We start from the raw sequence: 27,792 nt of genomic DNA, 5'->3' as shown, positions 1-27,792 counted from the left end.
CATGTTGCTACTAGTTAGTGATTTGTGTATTTGTATTCCCAAGTAAGGTGTCAACTGCATAATTACTAGATATAATGTTTCACACTCATTTATAGTGGTCCATTGTTCAATGGCAAACCCTTCTCTTCAGTTTTATATTTGTTTCAGTCCGCAAGCTTGGCCTCACTCTCCTTCCCATCCCTTCACTCTCCTTCCCATCCCAGCATCCAGTCATTTGGTGTCAGTTGCAAACTTAATGTTTTTTGATTCCAAAGATAAATTGTGAACAGCGCTCCCAGCATCAATCCTCCTGGGACCCCACTCACTATCTTTTGTCAGCCTGAATGGCTACCCTTCTACTTTTTGGCTAGCAATTAGTTGAATAGAGAGAGATTCATCTTGCATGTTGCTCAGTTTGTCTAAGATGTTCCACACTATTCTCACCAACTCTTGTGTACTCTTAATTCCTTATTACCTTCTCCCATTTCTGAAGTCTTCCTTTTACTCTTGTTATGAGTAGAGGTGGCAGGAGGGAGGTGGTAGGTAAAGGAGAGGGGGTTGTAGGAGAGAGAGTGGTGAGATGGGGAGAGAAGGGGTGGAAGGTGTTGGGGAATACTGAGGGATTGTTTGAAGGGCACAGAGGAGTGTGAAGGCTAGTAGGAAAGGGAAGAGGTTGGATGGGATGGAATTACTGTCTCTCATGATCACTGCCATGTTCAGTAAAATAGCTACTTGTCAAAGTCTCCCAGCAATTTCTTGATGGTACTACTAGCATTGCCCTGCATCAGGGTAACCCATCATCTTCATCATTTTGAGCACTTGCCATCTTTATGTGAAATAATTTCACACTTGGTATGAGTTGTAACTCAGTTCTAGTAAAAGCCAATCTTTAATCTTGGGTTTCCCATTGAAATCCTGATTTCAAGATGACCAATTCTTGAAATGACCTCAGAAGCAGCCTCTGAGGTCAACTCCCAGGTATGTGATTGTGAGTCTTTAGTTAACGTTCCTCCTTCCTCTACCATTTAGACTAACAGAATGACTTGCATTTATGTGGCACCACTCATGACCTCAGATGCCCCAGATTGTGGTCAATGTTGAAGGGAAGTGGGACATTTGATTTGCACAGCAGGGAGATGATGACCAGACAGTCTGGTTTAGTGAGGTTGAGGATGGATATCATCCAGGCACTAAGATCTTTCCTGCCCTGGAATTTTATCTGACCATCCAACAGCGAATATGACCCCGCAAACTTCTGCCACCGCTGGCCATGAAGAAGTAACTAAGGTTTTGTATGTTCTTCATGTGATTTCAGACATTTGTTAATGGTAAAGCAACTGGTATTAAGGACAAACACTTCTGCCATAGTGCAGAGCATCTCGCATGGATGGGGCTTTAATCCTACTTAAAAGCTGTTATCTTGGGCTTTGATTTAGCAAATCAGACGGGAGCTGCTGGAGTCCCAGTTGAAAGTGGCGTCCCTGCAGGACATGTCCAGCCAACTGCTGGTTAACGCAGAGGGCAGGGACTGTCTCGAGGCAAAGGAGAAGGTTCATGTCATTGGCAACCGCCTCAAGCTGCTCCTGAAGGAGGTCACCCAAGACCTAAAGGAACTGGAGAGACTCTTGGACATCTGTGGCAGTCAAGTGGTATGTCATTAGAAAAAGTTCACAAATGTATTAAATCTACAATGCCTAGTTCAATTCCAGTGAAGGCAGCACCATCTCCGTGGAAATGTCCGGCTGACTTTCTCCTGCGTTAAGTACTTTGTGTTACAATAATATTTACTACAAGTTGCTCAGGATGAATTTCTGAAATTTGTCCCCTCTTGTTTATGGACAAGAGCTAATACAATCTTGTTACAAAAATACTGTGACTATGAAGATCAAAAGTTTTAAAGGGGGAGTATTGTTTTAGTCCCCATTCACATTGAAGTTGAGTCTCAGCAATATCTATTCACATTATAATTGTATATGTTGTGTTAACCTCCATTCACACCACTGTGTGGCATGCTTGTGGTCACTATCATTTTGTGTTATGTTGGTCTAGATTTAGTCTTGCCACAGTTGTGCTTTGCCCTAACCAGGGTCTATTGGCCCTATCATTATACCTGTGTGTATCAGTCAATGTTCATTCACTCTATTACTGTGCATGTTGTGTTAGCCACATTAAAATATTGTGTGGTGTTAGTGTTCATTCATGTTAAAATTGTGTGGCATGTCAGATTCCATTCACATCAAGTGTTGGTGTCCATTCACATTAAAATTCTCTGGGATGTTAGTTAGCTCCATTGACATTAAAATTGTGTGCAGCGTTGTTGTTCATTGAGGTTAAAATTGTCTGTGCTATAAACCAGTGTTCTTGCGTGCTATAATTTGACTGTGTTGTTAGGTTTCATGATCTTAGTCTTTGTTCATTCATACTGTTAATTTATGTTGGTTTGTATCCATTTACACTATAATTGTATGTATAATGTTAACAAGTGTTGATTCACACCATAATTGCGTGCACTTTAGGATCCATTGTCGTGCGTCGCATTAGTGTGAGTCGGACTCTGTAACTCCATTGTCAATGCAACTTGTATCCCAATTAGCAACCTCACCACACTACGAAGTCACTCTCATTTCACTTCACCTTGGAGTCGCTGCATGCCATCACGTCATTTACTTGGAGTCATCCACTACAAACTCGGTGGAAACCCAAGGACACGTTGAGAGTGTCACTTGCACCGTGCCTTTGGGTTCCTTCCCACAGCATGGGAACCCCACCCCCCCCCCCCCCCCCCCCAAGGGCCTGAGGATATTGGCTTGGAAACTCGTCCTCTTGATAAAATTTAAAACAACTTTGAGATAAAGTTTCATAAAATCAAAGCCAGATTTTCCCTCCTTGCCAACAAGCTGGAAGGGGAATACACATGTGCTCAAAACCATTGCATTCATGGCAGAAATACCAAGCCAGTTATTTAGAATGTGCTGCTCCAGCAGGGAGTTGCAGTTTCCTGAGGAAATCATAGTAAGCCTTGAGCATAGGGATAGAGAATTAAACAGCTTGGGGAAAAATGTGATGAACTTGCCATGCGGATTAAATTTTAATAAATTGCAACAATTAATTGCAAATGCTAATTGACATTTACAAGATTCAGTAGCTGCATGTTTAGTATTGCATATAAGCCTGGGTTTTCTGCTTCTGTTTTTGCCTGTGACTCGTTCCCTTCAGCCTGGCGAGAACACAAGTACAGAACCCTTGCGTGTGATTCTTAATCCTTCCAGTTGTTTCTCTCCAAGTCCGTGTTGTTGTTCCAAGTCCGTGTTGTTGTTGGTGCTCTTACGGTGAGCTGGTTTAAGGACCTCCTTCTTCCTTTCAGGACCTGGTGTCGTGGTCTTCGGCGGATGATTTGGACACCTCCGGCTCTGTCAGCCCAGTGTCCGGTGCAACCCTTTCCATTCGATCCAGACCGGTAATTCACCTCCACCACTCTATAGCCAACATGGTAGGGCAGGAACAAGCACTAAACCCTCGCATCTGACAGCTGGTGCCATGATACCATACAAAGAGCCCCCCACCTCCCCCGGAACAGGAAGTAAAGCCCAGCACCCCCACCCTCACCCCCCCTTCATGCACCTCCTGCTTATTCCTCCCTCCCTCTCTCCCCTGCATGGAATTGAGAAAAGCTGTAAATTTTACTTTGGTTAAACGTTGTTGTTTTTGACTGTTTGTTCTTTTTAAATTGATTTTTCTTAGTTCTGGGCGGTTTGTTTATAGTTTGTTCTGATAGTTCTGTCTGTTAATCAACCCTAGTCCTTTGAATTGATTTTTCTTCATTCACTAATGGTAGTTTTTGTGAAGGAATACTGGCTCTCCATTACAGTTCAGGTTTGCAACACAGGCAGCAATAGTATGCACACATCACACACAATCCCACAACCTTACGACAGGTATTTAACCATCTTTCCTATATTTTTTTAATTCATTTGAAACCACACACATGATTATGTTGTAAGTAATTAATATTACAATGCATGACTAGCTGTAACATCAAATCAGCAAGGTTAATGAAGTTACCAATGACAAATGGGTCTTGTGCATTAGTGAGTAACCTGTTGCTCAACCATCCATGTTCAGTTCCTGATTGGTTCCACTTATCGATCTCTGTTAGGATGGAAGGACATGTGACTAGCACCCTTGGCTCCCTGTCATGTAAATAACCTTGTGCTTTCATATCACGCCTTTCAACGCCATAAAATATCCTCAGCTCTTCACACGAGTCTCAAACAAATGCATGGGCTCTCTGAGTTATGAATGACCCAACTTGTGGAAATCTGATTTCACACAAATTCTCCCATTCATTTTTAAAGCATTTTTCAAGATAGTAGTAATAATAATAAAATGTTTTCTGGGTATTCATTAATGAATGGATAAAGTATATCTTCCATTAACTTAGTTATGGGCAGTGTTTTGGTGACTGTTGGATGAAATGAGAATTATAGCAAGTGTGTAGAAAGTGAATGTATTTGACTTGGGGAGAAATTGGCTTATGGACATTTCTCAGGAATAGGATCCTTGCGTAACCCGGGGACTGCCTGTATTGGCACTAAGCCATCTGAGGGAGGTATTGGGACAGGTGATCAAAGTTACTTTTAAGCAGCGACTTAAAGGAATAGGAGCTCAAACATTAATCCTGTACTATTGTTCTGCTTCCAGCATGTGGACTGAGGAGGAGATAGTGTGGCTGGGATTCTCACTCCAAGTTACAGGGGTACCACAGGAGTACCTCACATGGTCAGATGCTGTTGCCCTTTGTAGGAGTCAGAAGGGAAAGTTCCTTCCTGAAATTAAAGCCTAATGGAAGGGAGGAGATTCAGAGTTTAAAATTCTGAAGGGATGGGATGAGTTAGTATGAAGCTGACCTTTTACAGCAGTTGAGGATCTGGAATGGGGTTGCGTAAGGTTAAATGGGAGTGCTATGGGACAGAGTGGAACTTGTCAGTCTCACCACCATCCGCGATAGTCCACACTGGAAGCATTGAATAAGTGAAAGGGAGAATAACGGGGAACCGAGACGGCCTGGGACACTGCTGGAGTGGAGGATAAAGAACAGAATGGGTCAGGTGGGCTGAGTGGTCTCAGAACTTCAGTGTGGGTTCAGGAAATGGGAAACCAGATCAGTTCATTGAACTAAACAAGCCCACATTACATCACGCGCACAGTTAAAGTCCTCCCAATATCCAAATGCCCATCAATAAGCACTTAAACAATTCACTAAAGTCAGCAGGAAGAGCCAGTTTCCTTGTTGTCATGAATATTAGTCGCCTCATCTGATTTTTTTGCTGCACTTTTTTGTGTTCTGTCATCAGTAGCTTTGTCTTAATTTGCCTGGACTGAACATTCTCTTTCTTTACCCCTCCGTTCATTCCAAACAGCCACGGGGCAAATGTAGCCTCTCCCAGCCTGGAGCCTCTGTCAGCAGCCCACACATCAGGTACCTTGTTCTCCTGGTTTCTACAGTTTACCTCTAGAGCTCAGAGAGGATGATGGAAACTTCAAGAAAGCATCCTGCATTCTGAACGCTGGGAGGAGGGATTGGCAGTGGCATGTGCAGAATCTGCTTTTAAACAGTATAAAATTCCTTCAGGTTCTGACCTGACGTTGTGCTACTTTAACAGCAGGATCTAATTGTTGCTGTCAGAATCAAGCAGTGGCTCTAAGTGATAGAAACATGTATATCAGTCCTAAGTATTTCCCCTACATTGGCTTAGAGATATACATTTAGCAAATTTCCAAAGTGTTCCCTTGTCCAAAAATGAGTCATCATTTGTTTTGTCCTAGAATATTGGATGGTGTGGTGTCCTGATTCCAAATGTAAAGTATGCTGATAATTCCATTCCATCCAGTCAAGTTGGGAGAACAGCTGTTCACATTGGACATTCTGCTACGGGCCCTTCTGTCTTTAAAAAGCTTCCATCATCATCTTTGATTCTAGACTTTAAATAAATCGAGTTAATGGGTTTTGCAGTAACACAGTATTTTATATACTCTTCAGACACTTCCTTCTGTTGCTGGAATGCTTTCACGGCTGATTAACAGGAAACCACTGCTTTATCTTCGCTTCTGTCCATTCTGTCTGCAGTGCTTTTAATCCTCGCTCGGCCACAAGAGGGCAGAACTGCAGCTTCATCTTGCTTCCAACATCTTGCTCATCTCTGAATGTGTCTCATTGCCCTGTGTGTCCGACCCTTCTGTTTATTCCTCCACGTTACAACCCACTCACAAGCCCTGCCCACCCCCCCCCCCCCCCCAGCCCCAAACTGGCTTCTAACACAAAATACAAAGAAATTTCAAATGCAACAGAGCCCTAACAGTACTTGGAGGTTATCTGCAAAGCATCAATGCAGCCAAGGAGCTCTACAATTGACTAACCTTTGTACCAGTCTATATGCTTCTAATGGCAGCAATCCAACACATTCTTTAACACCAGCAGCACTAGCAGCTGGCTCTAGAAACTTAACAGCGCTTGAAACTTGCTGAGCAACTTGCATTCTGAAGCTAATTCTAGCTATGGCAATACAGTAAGGTCAGTGTGCTACTGCCTAGTTTATTGTTATGTTTCTTGTCTGTGTACAATATTTAATTTGTTACATTGACAAGTACTGATATAAATCAGTTTTTACTGAATAGGGGAATAAATCAGGCACACAGGCCTTGACAGCTTGTGGTCAGTATGCTTGTGTATTTTAAATATTTGATCTTGAACATTATGGGCTATCAGCAATTGTTCTCTGATCAGAGTGCTTTGTGTTTGATCTCACAATGCATGAACCAACCACAACCATGTATAGTCTGCAGTGAGTATTAAGTGAGCATTGTTTCTGATGTTCAGCAGCATGAGTTTCTCTAGAGAAGGAATGGTATGTCCAAACACTGGGGAAGGGAAAGGTACAGTGGTGGGTGGGAGGGGACAAATTCCTCTCTCCATCTTGGGTGGTTAAGATGCCTTTTTTTTGGACCAAATCTCCAGCCAGCAATCACACAATTGGAATGTGGTGTAGTCTGATGTAAACTGCAGCCGGGAATGGGAAGAGCAGAGGATTCTCTGCTGGTGAAACAAGCAACAGGACTGAGGAGGCATCAGACTTTCTGGAACAGGGCTATTTTTCAGATTGAAAGGAAATGACACTCATTTTAAGCCTACTCTGGTGAACTTGGAATTAGACACAGCTAACTTGTGCCTATTTGTGACTGTCTCTGAAGTGAAATTGACTCTTACTCTGTTGAAGAACACAGATCAATCTTCAAAGATGCTTCCAACTTTCTTATTGGACCTTCTAACGTTTGGCTCAATTAAGATTCAAGTCTACTGACCAGCCAATCAAACCATGCTGGCTTTAAGTATCCAATCAATTTGTTGGTTTTGATACCTCAATCAATCAAAATTAGCCCATCAAACCTCTCTGGTGCATAAAGATCAAACCAATCAAACTGTTGGTTTTAAGAAACAAGTCAAACGATGTTATTTTTCTGAAATTTCCTGGCGCTATAAGAGATGGTGATAGATTCCAATGCATTTGAGATTTAAGATGAAGAATCCAATACAATGAAGAGGTCATGTGAAATATGATCTCCACCAACTGTGTATAGTTTGTAACCATAACAGTTTGCATTTGCTTCAGGTTGAAGGGATATCCTTCACAAGTAGGTTGAAGGAAAGAGCAGAGAGGAGAGCAGGGGAGTGCAAATATTTGGTCAGAGAGGACATTTAAAACTGACGGAAGGAGTGCCTGAGAGTGGGATGCATGTATGACCAGCAGCAGGAGGGGAGGCAGCACAAAGCAACATAGTGGCTGGGGGAGCAAACTCTGTGTTCAGGGGTGAGGACAGGAGATGGAAGAGATAAGATGGAGTAAACTGAGCAGTCGGAGGAATTTAAAGACTATGGGCTTCTACTGTCTTTAAGGTTCATCCAGTTAGGTTACCAGATCTTCAGCCACAGTTGTTCTGTCTGTTGCTGAGACAACTCGGAACTACTGCTAAAAATATCAGGAGCAAGAGGGTAGGCAGGGGAAAATGAATCCCCTTAGGGACTAAATGGGTAATGTATGTGTGGAGCCAGGCAATGTGGGTGAAGTTCTAAATGAATATGTCTCGTCTATATTCACCAAGGAGAAGGATGTAGAAGATTGTGAGTTAAGGGAGCAGTACGTTAATAGTCTAGAGCAGGTCAGCACCAAGAAGGGCGAGGTGTTAGATGTCGCGGAACACATAAAGGTTGATAAATCCCCAGGGAGGAATGAGATCTTCCCCAGGATGCTATGGAAAGCAAGGCAGGAGATAGCTGAGGTCCTGGTGGAAATTTTTGCATCTTTGTTAGCCGCAGGTGAGGTACCAGAAGACTGGAGGATAGCTAATGTCCTTCCTTTGTTTAAGAAGGACAGCAGGGATAAGCCAGGTAACTATAGACTGGAGAGCCCTGCATCCATTGTAGGAAATTATTAGGGAAGATTCTAAGGGATAGTATTAATGTATATTTGGAAAGTCAGGGACTGATTAGTGATAGTCAGCATAGCTTGTAGGGGGGATATCCTGACTCTCTAATTTGATTGAATTTTTTTGAAGAGATAACTAAGAAGATTGCTGAAGGCAGGGCAGTAGACATGGTCTATATGGACTTTACTAAGGCATTTGACAAGGTGGCACATGAAGTCCAAAGCGAGCTGGCTAATTGAACCCAGAATTTGCTTGGTGTTAGGAGTCAATGGGTGATGGTGGAAGGTTGCTTTTCTGATTGGAAGTCTGTGACCAGTGGTGTACTGCAGGGATCAGTGCTGGGACCATTGTTGTTTGTCATAAATATTGATGAACATAGGAGGAATTATTATTTAAGTTTGCCTAAGATGGGAAAATTGGTGCTGTGGATAGCAGGAAGGTTGGCCAGGGCTACAGCGAAATAAAGATCAGATGGAAAGATGGGTGGATCATTGGCAGATGGAATTTAATCCAGACATGTGCAAGATGATGCATTTTCGGAAGTCAAATAGGGGTAGGGTGTCCACAGTAAATTGTTAGGCTCTAAGAAATGTTGATGAACAAAGGGATCTTGGGGTTCAAGTCCATAGTTCCCTGAAAGTGGCAACACAGGTGGATAGGGTGGTGAAGTGGCATGTTTGCCCTCATGTCAGGGCACAGAATATAAAATTGGGATGTTATGTTGCAACTTACTAAAAACTGGTTAGATGGCACTTGGAGTATTGTGTACAATTCTGTCCAAAATTAGTTTAGTAATGGGAAGCAGAGGGGTGATAGTAGAGGGTTGTTTCTGTATTGGATGCCTGTGACTTGTGATGTACCATAAGGATCAGTGCTGGAACCTTACTATTTGTTAAATATATTGAAGTTTTGGATGTGAATGTAGGAGGTATGATTAGTACGTTTGTAGATGACACAAAAATTGGTAGTGAGAAGAGTAGTCTTGGACAATATTGATCAGTTGGTAAGATGAGCCGGGCAAGGGCAGATAGAATTTAATCCTGATAAGTGAGAGTTCATGCATTTTGGAAGGACAAATAATGTTAGACAATGAATGGCAGGGTCCAGCATGTATTAGAGTAAAGAGGGACCTTGTACATGTCCAAGGATTCTTAAGGTGGAAGCACAAGTAGAAGAGGTGATGAAGGCATTCAGGATGCTTGCTTTCATTCGCAAAAAACAAACTGCTGGAGGAACTCAGTGCATCGGGCAACATCTCTGGGGAAAGGAATTGTCAACATTTCAGGTCAAGACCCTGGCCTGTATAAAGGGGAGGGGGGAGACAAAACAGTAGTGATAGGTGGACTGAGGAGAGGTGATGGATAACCGGCAGATGGAGCCAGGTTGCTTTCATTAGCCAGGACATGGAATATATAAGGTCGTGGTGTAATTTTCTAAACCTTGGTAAGGCCATAGCTGGAGTATTTTGTGCAACTTTGGTCTCCACACTACAGAATGTGATCACACTGAAGTGGGTGCACAGGTTCATCAGCTGTTACCTGCAATGGAGTGTTTCCATTATGAGAGACTGGATGGATTGGGTTTGTTTCCCTTGAAACTGAGAGGGAACCTGATTGAGGTATACAAAATGATGAGAGGCATAAGAGGGTAGATAGTAGAAAAAATTTCCCCATAGCAGAGATGTCTAAAACCACAAGGACTAGGTTAAAGGTAAAGGATAGAAAGTTAGGAGGTGATTGGGGAAGAATTTTTCACCCCGAGGGTGGTTGGAATCTGGAACGGACTGACGTGGTGGAGGCAGAGTCTCTTGCAACATTGATAAGTATCTAGACGGGCACTTGAATTGCCAAGACACGGAAGGCTATAGGCCAAGGGCTGTAAATGGGATTAGTATTTTGATGTTTGGGCTGGATATGGTGGGCTGAAGGGCCTGTTTTTTTAAAAATATTTTAAAATTTTATTTTACAGCGTGGTAACAGGCCCTTCCGGCCCAACGAGTCCGCGCCGGCCTTTTTCTTTAAACCCATATTAACCTACCCGTACGTCTTTAGAATGTGGGAGGAAACCGGAGCACCCGGAGGAAACCCACGCAGACACGGGAGAACGTACAAACTCCTTACAGACAGCGACGGGAATCAAACCCCGATCGCTGGCGCTGTAATAGCGTCGCGCTAACCGCTACGTTACGCTCTGTGCTATGTGTCTCCAAATCCAGTTTTTAAAAAAAAGGCTTTACGTTACATAACACCTCTAACAGCCTTGGGATCCCCCCGAAGCACTTTTTGAAGAGCAGTAGGAGATGTAGCCAGTCTCTGCCCAGCAAGACCCCACAAACAGCAATTTGATAAATGGCTCTGGATAATCTGTTCAGTGTGGAAAGTTGGAATCTGTGGAGAATTCCTTTCCAGCTCTCTGAATTGGTATGGTGGCTCTTCTCATCGCAAAGATAATGCCACCCTCAGTAGTGCACTGGGGTGTCAGCCTGGATTGTGGCTCAAGTTTTTGGAGTAGGACTTGACCCCATGACCTTATGGCTTAAAGATGAGTGTCAGACCCAATCTGTTTTCATAAGCTTCAGACTTCCAATGGGGAGAAAGTAGCCTGTAGCAAAATATAACCGTGTATCACTGTGATGTGGGGTTGTCTTATGCAGCTGGAGAGAAAAGTCACATTGAACTTGGTACATCTGTTTGTAGTAATTCAGTTAAGTGTCAGGGACAGAGTCGGTGGGTCAGCATATCTGTGAGGAGTGGTTAATACTGCATTTATCCTCATTGTTCAGTCACCTTTTTCATTTGGTTGAAGTTAAACCTTGTGATAAATCTGGGCTTCATTTAAAGATGACACAGTCAAACCTCAATCTATCAGAGATGTTCTCTACCTGCAGGAAAGGTATCTTTTGGTTAACCTGTTTAATTTTAATAAACCAACCTGTTAGTGAGAAATGAGGTACTGCCTGTTCCTGTTGTGTTTATTGCATTTCATTAACTCCCATTATTGGCGTTCTCAGACATCTGAGGTAATGTACAATAGGACTTCAGTAAAGGAACACTGTGATGCTGTTTAATGTCCCATGACTTTGAGTACTATAGTGGACTTTAGGAATGACTGGGAGAGGAGCCACATCTGTAAACTAAATCCTGGAGCACTGACGCAGCCTTAGTCAGCCTCGTTTCTGCCTACTGCCCTTCTAAAGATTACTCATTACAGTAGCAACACAGTGTTAAGCAAACAAACGTTTAACCTTCCTGTGTACGCGTTTGCTGCAGGCTACTGTGTTGTGCAAGCAGCCACAATCTGCGAGATTGTACCTGTGGATGTTACTGAATGCGAGATAATATCATTAGAGGTGCCTACGTTATTGAGTTCCTTTGGATTGTGGAAGTTTCAATACCAGTTATAAAATCGCTTTTAGGGTGTAAAATCAAAATGTACAGGGTGATAATGTATCAGTGCTTGGCTAGGACAGGTTAATAGAGCCATAGTAATGAACTGAGATCTGATTAGTGACAGAAAGGGTTTGGGTGGTGGGTGGCACACACTTGTTCCTGATACAAGCATAGGAGCATTAGGTCACCCTATTCAATTAAGACAAGATCTTTATTAGTCACATGTACATCGAAACACACAGTGAAATACATCTTTTGCGTAGTGATTTTGGGGGGGGGGGGGGAGCCCGCAAGTGTTGCCACGCTTCCGGCGCCAACATAGCACGCCCATAACTTCCTAACCTGTACGTCTTTAGAATGTGGGAGGAAACCAGAGCACCCAGAGGAAACCCACACAGACACGGGGAGAACGTACATACTCCTTACAGACAGTGGCCAGATTTGAACCTGGGTCGCTGGCGCTGTAAAGCATTATGCTAACCACTATGCTACCCCCTTTATCTGTTCTGCTGATGCAGTATGGTATAGCAAAAGGTCAACGCCTTACTGCTACTCCCCTAGGCAGACTCATCCCTCCCCAGTTCCTTCTGCACTGAGTTAATTTGTACCAGCTCCTGGCAAGCCCTCACCCAAAACTTCTGCTTTTGCCTGGTCAGATCCTTCTACTGCTCATCAGTGACTGGCACCGAACTGAACCAGACATTGAAGTGTCCAATTGCATCTGTTCCAAACTGTGAATTGGGTTTGAGGGTAGGGTTTTAAAAGTAAAGGTGCAGCAGGACATGAGGATTCCACCTGCATGGGGATCTACTGTTTCTGGTGTGATGTCCTCTATTTATACAATAGTTTTAGCATCACAAAAGGTAGGCCAGAACACTGGGAAAACACTCTTTAAATATGCCGTGTTCTTCCTGATGTTCTGGCCAATATTTAACATCTTGCGAAGCATATTATCTTCCCATGATCTCCTTGCTGTTTCTTGGGATCTTGAGTTGCTGCTACATTTTCCACCTTACAACGACAGCTCTGAACTGGACTCCATGCAAGTGATCACGTTTTAAAATGTGCCACCTGCATGGGGATCTACTGTTTCTGGTGTGATGTCTGTGTTATCTGAGGTCATGAAAGATTCTTTCTAAATGCAGTTCTGTCTGCCTTAGCTGATAGGGAAATGCTGATTGTTGCAGGGACCTTCTGAAACTCAAAAGTGATAAATGTGAAGCATGTACAGTCGTTGCGAGAGACACTCATCTATGATTATGGAAGATCCATAAGGCCCTGCACCAAAGACAGTACCTTTTACTCTCCCCATCGCCAAGTAGGAATCCCAAGGGGTGCACAAGCCTTGTTCATCCTGTTTTTATCTAGTTTGATGATTGTATATGGCATACTCTTCCCAATATACCAGGCTGGAGCAGAAAGTGACAGTCTGGTAGGAGCAGTCGCTGTTAATGTTTTGCAGGAACCTAATGTCTTTCTCTTTCCCCCAACTGATACTTTGTCTCAAGCAGTAGGGAATTGGCAGGGGCCACATCACTATTTCATCGAATGGCTGAGACAAGCATCCTGTTTAAAATGGTTCATTTTAAAGGAACACTGAGGTAATGTGAACGGAACATGTTTACCCAACTTAAATTATTTAATCAATATCATGTACTGATGCTGTCAAAGATCCCAAGCTACTAATCATGGAATATGCACTGTGTTCTGGACTATGCCCCATAGAAGGCTCAGTCTGCATTAGTACACCGGGTACATGAGCAGGTTCTATCATTTTTTGATATTTATCAATATCCGAAATGTTCCTAAGGCATTTTCTATTGTCTGTAGTGTTCCATAGCCAAAGTAAATACTGTGTAATGAGGTGGAGATCAATGTTACTGCATTGTTTCAGTGGCTAATATATTTATGTTAAGATGGGCTTGTGGTGCTGATCTAGGAGCTCAGAAGCTGTGAATTCATGTTACACCTTTTACAGTTACTTCAATTAATGAATCAGATAATTGGCTCTGGGAAAAATGGCCATAAAAAGCCAACTGGTTCATAAACTAACTGCCCTTCAGGGAAGTGCCATGGGGATAGACTGTCAGTGTGACTTTGCCACTGACTTCCCATGTTCCAAGTACAAATTCAGAAAGGGGAAGAGCCCAAGGGTCCAAATTCCTGTTCACAGCAAGTGTAGGAGTTTTGGGTCTCTGTGCACTATTATATTGTGTGCTTGAAAGCCTGTTGGCTTTCAAAGCCCATAGTTAATGCCATGTGCATGTCTGGGCCTGGGTTTCTGTTGGGAGCTCACTCTATGCAATTGGACATGGCATGAGATGAGAGCAAGCAAGGAAATTCACTCTTGTACATGTGACATGTGAGTTACTTTTGATTTAAATTTGTGCCCACTCTCATGTGGATTGGTTGAGGGGAAGAACTTGGTTTGTTCCACCCTATTGGATTTGGATTAAGGGACTTGAAGGATTTAAGTTGTGTTTCAGCCTAAAGCATTTGGCAGTTTCATAAACAAGGGAAAGGCAGCTCAAATTCCAAACTGTTAAAAGTCACACAGTTGGCTACTGTGGGGCTAGCTTCGCTCTCCGACAGGAAGGTGAAATCTAGTAACTGATTCTAATGTTGTTACAGCGGTAACAGAGCTACATGGTGCCATTAGTTGGCGAACAGGGAGCCTATTCTGAATTAGTCAATACTTGCAGAAGATTGCTCCGGTTTTGCTGCCATCTCTTAGTTACTCCTTATAGCTGTAGATTGTGTTGCACTTAGAATTACATGTGAAATTGTTGGGCTGATAGATGACTGGGAACAACAACTACCCCAGCCTTTGGTCACACAGCAGCCTTTGCTCCTACGGGAGCAAAAATTGAAGGAAGGCAATCCAGGGCTGATAAAAGAAAAATAATCCTCTGGGGAAAATTGAACTTCAACTTCCTCGGACATTGGAAATAAACTTCAGAAGAGCATCTGGACTTAAGTAAGTGTTATCCTTAAAGACAATTGCCTTCTGTAATATACAATCTCAGCCCAGTCAATAACCACTCTAGCTCCCTGTAAAGGGCACCCATTGTGTAAACCACTCTTGATGCAACAGAGGAAGCCCCACTCCAATCAGCAAAGAAGAAATATTATTGGGGCTGGGGGGGAGGATTTCCAGGAACATTACAGGGAGAGCAGTGGGTTTTCCAGCCCCTAGGTTACCAATTGAGGCTGGAGCTGGGAATAATTCTTGAAAGATTCATCATTTCCCCTCCCTGAGCTGCAAACTTCCAACTGACCTTCCAGGTGCAGTGCATCCCCACCATCTATTGTAAAACAAAGAGAATTTTATTTACACCATGTACTACTGTTAGCGCAGGGGTGTTTCTAATCCATCTCCAACATTCTTTTTCACTAATAAAGAGTGTTCAAAGAAAATGGGAAGACACATAACTGTGTTTAATCACCCTTCATCTTTTGGTATCGCATGGATTAATGCTTAGTTCCTGGAGACACTAGGAATATTCCAAGGAGCTGGGAAACTGAGGTTTGACCTTTTTATAAAATTTAGTGGATCTGGCAATGTAGAAATAAGTGCTTTTTAGGAACACAAATCCTGAATGCTGGAACCCCTGCCAGCAGCTTGGAGCGGCAGTGGGTTTAAAGTTTACGTACAGCTCCATACTGAGGTGATCCACACCACCACATGGAATGGCCATTCTGTGCCTCAGGTCAAGGTTGACAGTGGGTGTGGAGGTTGAAAGCTGAATAGATACACCAAAGCCTACAAGGTTCCTTCATTGAAGGTTAGTATTTTCACCGACACAAAATGACAGCTGGAAATGTCTGAAGAGCTTTGTGTTCCAAACTAACTTTTGACCCCACTGCCTTATTTGGTGTATTCTTAATACAGGTCCAGCACAGGAAGCCAAGGAGGTTCTTCCCGTTCTGAGGAGCAGAGAGCCCAGAAGAGTCCTTCCTTCTTCCTACGAGTGCTCAGAGCGGCTTTGCCTCTCCAGCTTCTGTTGCTGCTGTTGATCGCACTGGCGTGCCTGGTGCCAATGAACGAGGAAGACTACAGCTGTACCATGTCCAACAACTTTGCCCGCTCCTTCCACCCCATGCTGAGATACACCAACGGCCCCCCTCCAATATGATTCGTAAGAGGACATGAGAGAACAGTATCGTGCAGATGGGGACCCCCAAGGAGGAGGGGGAGATGCACACGGCTCTGACTCGGGCCATAGGCTGGTCTGTTCATGGCCCTTCTCAACCTCTCGGGGGGAGGAACTGCAGCCAACCTACATCAAGTAGGGCACAAGGAGGACACACCCAGTTACCTGTCCCCAGATTCAGTAAGATGTGTAACATAAGATTTAAATAGCTTTTTCATGTTCTTTTTAAAAGAAAACTCTTTGCTTCAGGAATGGCCATATAAAAAGCTGTTAAAAATTAACCCTTTAAACGACGGTGCAAATTATAATAATCTGGAAGGGACTGAGCAGAGCAGAAGCACAAGTAAAACTACTTCTGACAATTATTGGATGTAAACTAAAATTGAAGAAATTATTTATGTACAGTTTGCTAAAGCTGTTATCCCTTTGTGTTATAACACATGCTGAATGATTTACCTGTGTGCTGCTTGTAATTTCTTTCCAAAGCGTCCACAGACTGAATATTAGATTTTGTTGGGGCATGGATGTGTACATAACATATAGATATAAATCTTGCCATGAACCCCATCTCTTGCTCTGCGCAGCTGGCGTGACTCGCATTTGAAGCAATCCCGGCATGAATCAGGAGCGGATTTAACCTCTTAATTTGAGGGCTTTTAGTGTCCCACCTTTTAAACTACTGTTATTGTCTGATAGTGGCATGTTCAGATAATGGTAAATCTGCAGTGCATTTTTCTATACAAAGGCAGCCTTGCCTATTAAGGAGAAATAATATGAAAGCTGGTTCTTTTGGTGTACAGTGGAAAACTGGGTTGCTAATTAAAGACCTACTTCTTTCACTTGTGCTTTTGTTATCACTACTGCGCTCCTGACCAATCCTGCTGTGTTTCTTTATTACAGAGGGATCTGCCTCGAGCTGTCCCACTTAATATTGCAGCCAGTCCAGGAATGGTACTTCTTCCCTGCCCATACCATTGGCTAATTACTCGTATATCATTCAGGTTTGTTGGCCAGTTTATTTACAATTCCGTGTTTTCATGGCAAACGGGTTGCTACCCAGTTTCTCACTACCTCCTCAACTGAACCACATTAACATTTTGAACATTTAAATCTCAGCCTCTCCATGCAATTCCCTGATACCACTCACTCAATCTCCTTCCCCCTTGCCTGAACTTTTCCAGAGTTGGAGTTGACACTGAGCATTGATTTATAAAAGTTTAAGCATAATACCCTTGTTTTTGTATTCTGTACCTCTTATTTATAGCCCAGAGTTATGCATACTTATTTCTGTTGTTCAGTGACTTGTTCTGTCACCTTCAAAGATTGTGACATCTGGTTGACAATGCAACTATGATACAGCATTGTGCTCTGTCCCCCACCCATCTTTGAGCCACTCCTTGAGCTGAGCCTGTTCCAAAGCTCTAGGAATGCAGTCACTCCATATTACATCACCAAAGCACCTTTCTACAGCACAGTGTAGCCCTGCTCACTTGTAAGACTGAAATCTGGATTCCAAGCAAAACACAGTAAAATAAAAGGTTAAGTCACTGTTTTATTTCACCCATTCAATATGCAAATTAAATCATTCTACATGCACAGGATTTCCTAATTAAATCACAAAAATTACATGCAGCGTCAGCTGGAGTAACATATTAAGAAAGAAAAAGTCTGTTACAAAACACTTTCTTGGTTCTACAAAGTGCAGACCCTTTGGTGATTGAAGGAGAAAGGGCCACCATTAGAGTTACTAGGTAGGACATGGCAATAGGTAGTTAGAGCAGTTCACCAATATAGGTAGCATGAATCATGTGGTGTGAAGCATGAATAGGAAAACCTCACAACAGCTGTATGTCAATCTGTTAACGTGGTCCTCCTGACAATCACCACTTCCTTTTGCAAAAGCTTAATTATGCCCAACTTTCACCCCCTCCCCCTCCCCACATGCTCTGCTCACTTTCACTGGGAATAATTACCTTGCTCTACAGCTAGAAGCACAAAGTGGTGTAGGTGATGGTTTAGGCTCAAGCAATTGCTGCATCTGTCAATCATTCCCACATCCAAACTGGCAACAGTGGTTCCAACTGCAGTAAGTCCAGAGAAGATCTTGGTGAGCAAGGCAGCATTTGTGCAGAATTGTCAGTGATGAGGGGAAAACTAACCTGATCTCTTTGGTGACACATTCACACTGACAAACCACAAGAATGTAATCAAATATTGTGAATGAATTCATTTTCTTACAGAAATGGTTTGTACAGTCTAATTTACAGATTTACTGCAAGCCATCTGCTAGAGGCATGATCCGTCATTTGTGGATCCATAGTACTGTCTAGCAGCACTGAGCTTTGCTTTTACTATGCTGCAAGTTATTTAATTTTTTTTCCTTACACACAAAACTGCAATAAAAAAATACACATTTTTCTTTGGTTAAAACACTTTGGGCATGTACAGTATTCCAAACACATTGTGCCCAATGTAGTGTGTATTGTTGTGCAGGGATTTCAGTGGAGTGAATCACCTCAAACAATTATTACAATAGGCTTCACCCCTAGAATCCCGTTCTCACATTCACCACTTTACCCGTGGAAACGGGTGGAATTGCATCACAAGCAAATAAAAAGGCGATACAAGCTTTAAAAAATAATGAACATTAACATTTTTGAACAAAAGCACTTCATTGACTTCCTAAACAAGGCATTGACCTGACACAACTCTATAAGTAGAATGCAGGAAAATAACGGTCAAAAGGCATTCTGCTTGTAACTATTGTCACAGCCCTACCAAACTTAAAGAACTGTAATTCATGTTAATCATGTAATTCTGTTAATCAGAACTGTTCTGCATTACATAGTTGGAATAGAATCCAGAGTATTCAGCAATTCAATGCAAAATACAGTACACTTTGTAGGTTTTTCTTAAGCTTCAATGTCGACATTTTTCTTCAAGACTTGCAAGATCAGTAGAGTTTGATGGCACTTGGAACCTCTGGAATTTGCTCAATGTGCAAACATATCTTTGTTTCCTTAAGTTCAGAGTGTAATGCCACAGTGTTTTAAAACCAGCCATTTTGGGGAGCTTTTCACATTTTTTAAAAAAGGTTTGACTGAATACACATCAGCTCCATGATCAACCTGGAGCTTTTGGGCAAGTTTCACATAAGTGCAATTTCAATCTGTAATTCACTGTTACTTTAAACAGCAGTAAAGAATAAATTTTTAAATCATTTGCATAATTCAACAAGGGAGATTTTAAGCAGCTGCCATAAAAATTATTAATGTATGCCATTTTCTTGCCTTTTCAAATTATACTTATTTCTACAGTATGATTCAGATTATGCAGTAAAGTTAAAGCGATATATAAATTCCAATCCTTGCGTATTAAACCCAATGTATGTCCTCTTCCAATGATTTCAAAAAGTTCAAAAAAATTGCAAACTATTTTCGTAGACTGATGAAGCAGGTCACTCAGAGAAGCTTGTAAATGCTTTAAAAATTGCTCTATTCACAAAGTATAAGCTGTGATAACCCACAGAAATACATTCATCTTGTCTGTACAGGCGAGCTACAGAGTAATGTGGGTCTCAAACTGATCTATCACTGCCAGGAGACCTTCAGTATGGTATAGCACTGAGTCTCAAGTGATTCATGGGGAACAATACTTTATAACTTGCAGTTTTGAAACTGTAACAAATGTATTTATAATCAGGGATTTTTCTTAGCAAACATACCACATGTCATTGTCATAGGCCTGGTAGTTGGTTAGCAATGGGACATTGAGAAAGAATTCATGGTATTATACATTCACCAATGATCTTCAGGGAAAGTGACTTGTTCCATCACTGGGCTCATTCTTTGTAATTAATAGTGTCCCATTATAACTGAGACCCTTATCTTTGTACTCAAGTTGTTACAATTAACCACATTTTATGACAGTAGGGATGGAGGACAAACTAGAGATGCGAGATGCCCCCAACAATTAAGCTACTTGGATGGAACAATAAGATAGGTCTAAGTGCTTCTCACATGCTCTTTCATTGGTAGTGATGATCTGGGACATTTCCCTCCTATAGGACTTTCGACAGAATGGAAGCTTTTTGAAGATCATCTTCAAGAAGCAGTCATAAAAGAAGCCCTACGTAGTGGTACTGAATGCAAGACAACTGGCTGACGGGCTTTCCAGTGCAGTTATGGATAAAAATCACTGTTCTTGCATTAATTCTGGTGCCTGCCAAACAGACCATATCATGATTGTCAAAAGTAAACAAGTAGACAGCCTAGAGACCACAAGGCTTACAAGTGGATAATATCTTAATTAACTGATCATCAGGACCAACCATTCAACTATCAAAGGAGCCTTGTTCTAACATTTCAGTGTTCAATTACTGAAATGGCCTTAGTAGTTTCCCACCTGCTTCACAACAGCTCAATCCTGTTAGGGAGCCAACAGAAGCTCCACTGTAAATTCAGCTCCCACAAACCGACTCAATTAGGTGTTGGCGAAAACAAATTTTCACAGATTGAAATCTTCAAATTTAGTGATAATCTAAGATTATGGTATTTGTTTTTCACAATGACTTTCCTATTCCCTGTGTAATCCAATTTATAAATAAGTCTGGTTGGCAGTTTAAGTCTAAATTTACAAAAAAAAAGCACCCAAAAGCCATGTCCTCTGGTGAGAAGGAGACAGAGTGACTGGGATAAGAGTTATGTAGATAAATCTGCGATGGGTATGACATATGGGTAAGTTCACAGAGCTATAAGTATGGGATAACTGGTAATTCATGGGTAAGTTTACAGACCTATAAGTACGGGGTAACTGGTGATTCTGCAACTTGTGTTTCATGGTGAAAATGTCATTGTTCATGGTTAAGAAGAATGTTTTATATTCTTTGTGTTTGCTGACTGGAGGAGTGACATTTCTGCATCCTGGTGTGATCTTTCCATTCTTTCTGCTTCTTGCTGCCCAAGTACCCAGCCATGGCCTTATCATTGTTCTCCCACAGGTTAATTGGCCACTGTAAATTGCCCCTAATGGTTGGGGTGGGGTGGGGGGGCAGGGTGGGGAGAATAACATGGGGTTAGTTAAGTGGACACTTGACAGTCAGTATGGACTGACTGGACCAAAAGGCCTCTTTCCCTCTTGGATCACTCAGCAGCTCTCAGCCACTTGTGCCGAGGGCAGTCAGTCTGACTGCAAGTACTACACCCCCTTTAACACTCTGCTCGGGAAATCGGGTCTTAAAATGTAGGGGCTCAGCTACTATCAGAGGAATAGGTGGGTGCTCTTAAATTTATCTAAAGAGAGACCAAAGGCTGCCAACTGGAGAATAGCACAATAAATGCTACATATATACATTTAATATGGACAGGGTGAGCAATGGGTTCGGGTTAAAAGTGATACAGGGCTATGGGGAGTAGGGAGGCAGCTGAATTAATTTAGGAACAATGGGAAATTGTTCAAGGATTAAATTGGGACTGATGTAGAGCTACATGAAATGGACTACGTTGTTTTGGTTCAAATAAAAGCTGTGTGGAGAAAGCAGGCTGGTGCATGTTGGATGTAGTTTAGATATTTGTGGAACTGAGTGAAGCCAGCAGGGCAATCAGATTTACAGAGGGCAATAGAGAAAGCGCAAGACTAGAAAAGGAATGTTGCCTACTAATCTGTAAGATTTTACCATTGCCATGTCATTGACCTCGATAGTCTCACAATAGTGAGTAAACTCAAATTTAATGAGTTTATATTCTCTAATGCTCTCCTTTCCAAATTATCTGCAAATGCACTGAGTACAGACCTGAACTGCCGCCAGATGGTTTTGTTTTGGTGCAAGGGTGGAATAAAATATTACAAACTAAAATGGATCATTAAAATAGCAGCCACAATTCATGATCTCTGGTAACATGATCATGTAACACTCAGCTATTTAACCCAACGTCTTCAATAAAATTTCCATTTTATCATTGTTTAACAATAAGCACAAGCCTAATTAATCAAAAGCCACATTCATGATTGGGTACTGTCAAAGGATTTCCCCTACCTCCTGAAAGTAAAATATTTTTAAAGTAACATTAAAAAGTGACTTTTTGTGATCTCATCAATGCACTTGTCTCATGATTTGCTGCATCAGCTTGCCAGCACCATGGAACTAAAGATACTGCATAGATAACAGACACACAAACTGGCATCCAACTCTGGCTTTAGGTACAGCAGCCATGTGTAAAGGTCCATTTATAAAAGGACAAGAACAAATCATCTCCAGCACTGCATACCTCACCTCACTTCCACTTAACAATCATCTCTCACTATAAATTAACATTTTCCCAGTTAAAGAGCAACTTGTAGATTTCGCCATCAAGCTAATGAGAGGCACAACCTTCTGCTCTCTGAAAGTGATAACACCCATTGCCAGAATCATTCAACACAGAAAGGTGCAATTCAGCCCACAGTGTCTTTGAAAGTGCTCTCCAGTGGTTCCACCATCCTGCCCTTCCCCTACAGTCCAGCAACTTCCTTTTGGAGGATTTGTACGAAAATTGTTGGAAGTTACTTCTAATCTGCTTCCACCACCCTTCCAGGCAAGGCATTCCAGATCACATTTAACACTTCACAATTGTCCTCATTCCTGCCCTGGGTTATTTTGAAAATTACCTTTCTGGTTCCTGACCCTTTTCCCACTTCCTCCTATATCAAACCCTTTATTACTTTGAACTTCTTAAAATAATTCTTTACCCAGGAGAGAAAATTTACCTCATCTTTCTGGTGCAGAGGATCTTGTGAAAGCATTCATTGATGTTTCAACTGTCACCAAGATGCTGAAACTCCTGAGCCAACAGATCTAAAGAGCTCACAGTAAATCTATCAAGAGCAACTGAAGTTCCCAGAATCGTAAGACAACATCTGGAAAAGGTCCTGCCATCAATTCAGGGAAAGGATAACTAAGTCTCGAGCTCTAAGCTCTAGGACTCTGGCAGCCAAGGAGCTACTTTAGCTTCTCAATGATGACTGAAAACTACAGATATGAACCCTTAGCTCAGAATGAGCAGCACACAGCTACAGAATATGCAGAGCATTCTACATGTCTTTAAAACACTTCACACACCCTGGCTCACAAGAGAGGTTTTCACAGATTGAACAGATCCTTGCAAAGTGAATGACTTACTCTAGTTTGCAATCATTATGATCTGATTCTGTGATGCCATGTACTATAAACCTATAACCCATCTAGATCTTATCTGGTTTTGCCCAAGTGTTGGGTCTGCTGGTTTAGACCATGACTGAATAAGAAACAGAGGCAGGAGCAAGCCATACAGTCCCTGGGCCTGCACCACCATTCATCTGGTTGAAATGATCGCTGGTCTCTACTCCACTTTCATACGCCACATCCATAATCCCCGATTCCCCTACAGTCTCTTTCTCCCAACTTTGAATAGAACTGATGTCAGAGAATTCCAAAGATTCACAATCGTCAGTTAAGAAATTCCTCATCTGAGTCTCAAATGGACAGCCCCTTATCCTGAAACTCCGCATCTTAGTCTTCAATTTCCCCACCAGAGGAAAATCCTCTCAACATCTACCCTGTCAAACCCCCTGAAAATCTTTACTTCTAAGCCTGCTCGCCAGTTAATACTGTCATGGCTGATCGACCCCAGGACTCACCTCCTCATCCTTCTACACTACAGAATAAGGGCCCAATTTTTCCTCAGAGAACAATCCCTTCATCCCAGGAATCACCTTGTGATTCTTTGCTGCACCAAGGCTAAGGTAAGTGTATATTTCTTAAATAGGCCAACACGGTGTCTATTGCCCTCAGAGTGGTCTCAAAGGGGCAGCGGAACCAATGTAATAGAGAACTTGTTTGTGAAATACTCTTCCAATCCTTAAAGTAACAGCAACATTACTGGACCTCCAAACTTAATACCCTCCCAACCCACCAATCGCTACTCCAGCCCTGCAGTAATTTGCTGGCATCCAATTAATAAATCTCTGATGTGATAGAACAACAGGTGAACCAACAAGATTGGGAAACATCATCCATATGTTTCCACAAGTGGGAGAATCCTGAACCGGGAGACATACTAAGGTTGGGGGGGGTGGGCATTTAAAACTCAGGTGCACAGGAACAACTTCTCCCAGCGAGTGGTGACTCTCTGGGATCCTCTAGCCCAGAGGGATGTGGAGGCTGGATCATTGGGGGTGTTTAAAGAGGAAGTAGATTTTTGAAAGATTTGGGAATTTGGCAACTGGTACAGAAGAGGAGATGTCCTGGGGTCAATCAGTTATGATCATATTAAATGGGCAGGCTTGAGGGGCCGAGTGGCCTACTCTTGCTCCTATCTTCTTACGTTTTCACATCACATCTAAGCCTGTTATGCCAAAAGTTGAGGCTGCTCTAAAAGAGGAGATACATCCTTTCACTGAGAATGCAGCAGTGATTCAGAATGAACTGTCCTGCTGCAGAAAGAGTGGCTTTCCAATGGATGAGGTATTGCCAATCTCTGGACAACTCAAGACTTCGGTTCAGAGCAAAGTTCCTTCTCCTGTCAGGGTTTAGAATGGGATTTGCCCAATGAGTGACAAAAAGCACTGCCAGAATCAGGCCCTGAAGTCAGCATCAGAGTCTGGATAACACCATGATTTTCAAAAATCTCAGCCCCTGATCATGGTGTGTTCCATATCCAGTAATATCTGTTACTTACTAAAATTTATTTTGGGGTAAAGGCAAGGCTGGCATTTAAAACTCATTGCTTGCTGTCACTGAAAAGGTGCTGGGCTTTGAATTGCTGCAGTCCACGTGGTGAAGATTCTATTCACTCAATAGTTCCAGGATTTTGACCCAACAAGAATACCAAACTTAACTGTACAGATATGCAGAGCACAAATAATTAAAGAAGGAGACACTCCATTAAATCTAGGTCATTTTATAAATATCTTCACTGGGCAGAAAACTATCCATTCTATTTAATAATGAGCACACCAGAAGCCAATTTTTCAATGAAGCAGATATAGATTGTAATATGACCAACATTGATGGACTGGGTTACTAGGAATTTCACAAGCAGATTCCAAAGGGATAATATTATGTGCTCTACTTCTTAAAGTTGGTGCTGAAGATGAGGGAAAGAGATCACAAGTAAAAGTGAACTTTCCTCAATTCTATGCCAGCAACAGTGCCCCACTCCTTCCTCAAAAAAACTGTCCACCAAGTACCAGTATGACATTTCATCTCCAATCCCCACTTTAGCTGCCCTATTACAGCCACGGGAAGTGCATTGAGAGTCATTCCACTTCAAATACTTTCAACTCCATGACAACATGCATCAAGGGACAAAAGGCCTGTTTCCATTCTGTATTCCTCTAAGACTCTATGAAGATCTTGGCAAGATTCAGGCATGGTCTGATCAGTGACAAATAACATTCAGTCCACACAAATACCAGCAGTGAGCATCCCCACCAACATCCTGGGGTAAAGGGATTACCATTCAACAGAAACTTAACACACTACAAGAGCAAATTAAAATCTGGGTATCCTGCAGTGAGTGGCTCACCTCTGATACCCAAAAGCCTTCCCATCATCTGTAAGGTACAAGTACGGAATACAATGGAATACTCTCGACTTGTCCGGACAAATGCACCTCCACTGACACTCACTGAGCTCAACAGCATCCAACATGAAGTAGCTCATCCACCACCCAAAATGTACACACCCTCCACTACCACCGCTCCCTGACTGCAGGTTATACTGTCTAGAAAATGCACTGCAACAACTTGCCATGGTTTATTCGACAGCATGTTCCAAACCCAGCACCTCTGTCATTTAGTAGGAGAAGGGCAGCAGTCACATGGAAAGACCATCAAGTTATCCTAACATTCCTTCATCATTCCTGAAGCAAAAATGGGGAATCCCCTACTCAACAGCACTGTGGGAGGTCCCTTTACCATGTGGACTGCAGTGCTTGAAGGCAGTGACTCACTACCACAAGTAATTACCTGCAATGCCCACATCCCACAATGAGTAAAACAAAATCCCAGACCAGCCAGCAGTGGATTTGACTCCAGGTTTCTGAGGTAAACTGTCAGTGCCCAACTCATCTCATTCCTAAGTACTTGTTAAAAGGCAATGCATCATGAAGCGTTTGCTGTTTGTCTTACAGTTTTGGTGAGCACCGTTTGCACTGAAGTTAGAAGCATTTAGAATTGTGCTAAATTTTTCAGCAATATTAGAAAACTTTTACAGAACTGCAGGAAGTAACTCACTGTTCCTGCATCATTGATAATCCCAGTTCTCAGTCAGTAGGGCATTCTTCTTTGTGGTAAGGAGCTGGATGGCGTGTATTTAGATGAAGCTGAAGCTATGTGATTTTGCTGCAGTGAAATTTGCTTCATTTGCATGTGATCATAGGTAGTTCTTTTTGTTGGGGTTTCTGTTAATACTGTGCAGCAGCGCATCAGTTACCTATCTGGATGTTTCAAAAGTCACATCAGTCTTCTTTAGTGACAACGAAGAAGTGGATGAGGTGGCCCCTCTATTCAATGGACTTGTGCCATTTCCTCCAGGCTGCGCCTTCTCCATTGGCATGTGCAGTCTGTGAGCATCAAGCATCTCCAGCAGCAAGTCATACAGTGGCACCACATTCTTACACTTCATATTGTACAGGTGCTCCATTCCCTTGTTACTGGTGATCAAAGCACATTGTGGGGAAATCAGTTCAGCATTCAGCAACCTACACACTACAGAGAGAGAAATATCCCAGATAAAAACAGAAAGTGCTGGAAATGCTCAGCAGGTCAGGCAGCATCTGTGGAGAGAGAAACAGAGCTAACAGTTCAAGTCAATGACCTTTCATCAGAACTAGGTAAAGTTAAAAATCAAAGATTTAAGCTGCAGAGGAGGTGAAAATGAGATGAATGACATCTCCTTCTATTTACACCTTCTCCAGACAGATCAGCTGTGATCAACAAGCCTTCACTACTCTCTCTCTCTCTCTCTGTCAGCACCACCATCTCTTGTGACATTCAGTCTCTCCTGGTCTCTACCCTATCACAGGCAAAGCCTTTAACCTCTTTGTTCCTCTGCTTTATCTACAGCTTTAAACATCTTTGATTTCTATCTTTCTCTGGTTCTGATGAAAGGTCACCAACCCAAAACGTGAACGCTGATGCTGCCTACTCCATAAGACGTAGGAGCAGAATTAGGCCATTCGGCCCATCGACCCGCTGAGCATCTTCAGCATTTTCTGTTTTTATTTCAGATTTCCAGCATCTACAGGTTTTTTCCTTTTGGTCTTGAATCATTGTTTAACTCATTGTCACTCCTCTTTAAGAACACCCAAAATGCTACATGATTTTGTTATATAGACCAGCCACTTCAATAGAATGGTAGCAGAAAACTGGAAGTTGTAGCTGTATTGGTCAACTACACTGCTGGTCACTGGAAGAAATTCACTTCTATAGATCAGGAACATTCAGGAGGTAAACAGTATCTTTTCACAGGGAGTAAATTACAAAATCAACAGCAAAAGAAAGAAGTTATAAGACCATCAGGTCTACATTTCATCCTGGATTATGCAGAATTCTTTTAAATAAATCATGCTTTTAATTGCAAAACGTTTCTCTGAAATAAAGTTGCCAATAGCAGCAGAGACATTGAGGAGCAGATCGGGAGGCAGATTTTGGAGAAGTGCAAAAATAACAGGTTTGTTTTCATGGGTGATTTCAACTTCCCTAATATTGATTGGCACCTCCTTAGTGTAAAGGGGATAAATAGGACAGAGTTTGTTCGGTATGTACAGGAA

General features: G+C 42.3%; 2 protein-coding genes across 5 annotated transcripts in view; one reads left to right on the top strand and one right to left on the bottom strand.

The window, feature by feature from the left end:
- The window catches only part of syne1b (spectrin repeat containing, nuclear envelope 1b), a 392,896-nt gene extending 373,664 nt beyond the window's left edge, over window positions 1-19,232 (top strand). Inside the window, 4 exon segments of the mRNA XM_052012795.1 lie at window positions 1,416-1,628; window positions 3,344-3,436; window positions 5,400-5,458; window positions 15,742-19,232. Of these exon segments, the coding sequence (XP_051868755.1) occupies window positions 1,416-1,628; window positions 3,344-3,436; window positions 5,400-5,458; window positions 15,742-15,985 (609 nt within the window). The 3' untranslated portion in view covers window positions 15,986-19,232.
- A 7,019-nt stretch (window positions 19,233-26,251) lies between these two features.
- Window positions 26,252-27,792, bottom strand: part of esr1 (estrogen receptor 1) — a 130,593-nt gene continuing 129,052 nt past the window's right edge. For all 4 annotated transcript variants that reach the window (XM_052013151.1, XM_052013154.1, XM_052013153.1 and 1 more), the window contains one exon: window positions 26,252-26,673. In XM_052013151.1, the coding sequence (XP_051869111.1) occupies window positions 26,454-26,673 (220 nt within the window). In that variant the 3' untranslated portion in view covers window positions 26,252-26,453. The remainder of the gene's footprint in view (window positions 26,674-27,792) is intronic.

The sequence above is a fragment of the Pristis pectinata genome, chromosome 3, assembly GCF_009764475.1.
Source record: "Pristis pectinata isolate sPriPec2 chromosome 3, sPriPec2.1.pri, whole genome shotgun sequence".
Lineage (NCBI taxonomy): Eukaryota > Metazoa > Chordata > Chondrichthyes > Rhinopristiformes > Pristidae > Pristis > Pristis pectinata.
The sequence above is the reverse complement of the archived record's forward strand: the minus strand, read 5'-3'. Positions and strand labels throughout refer to the sequence as shown.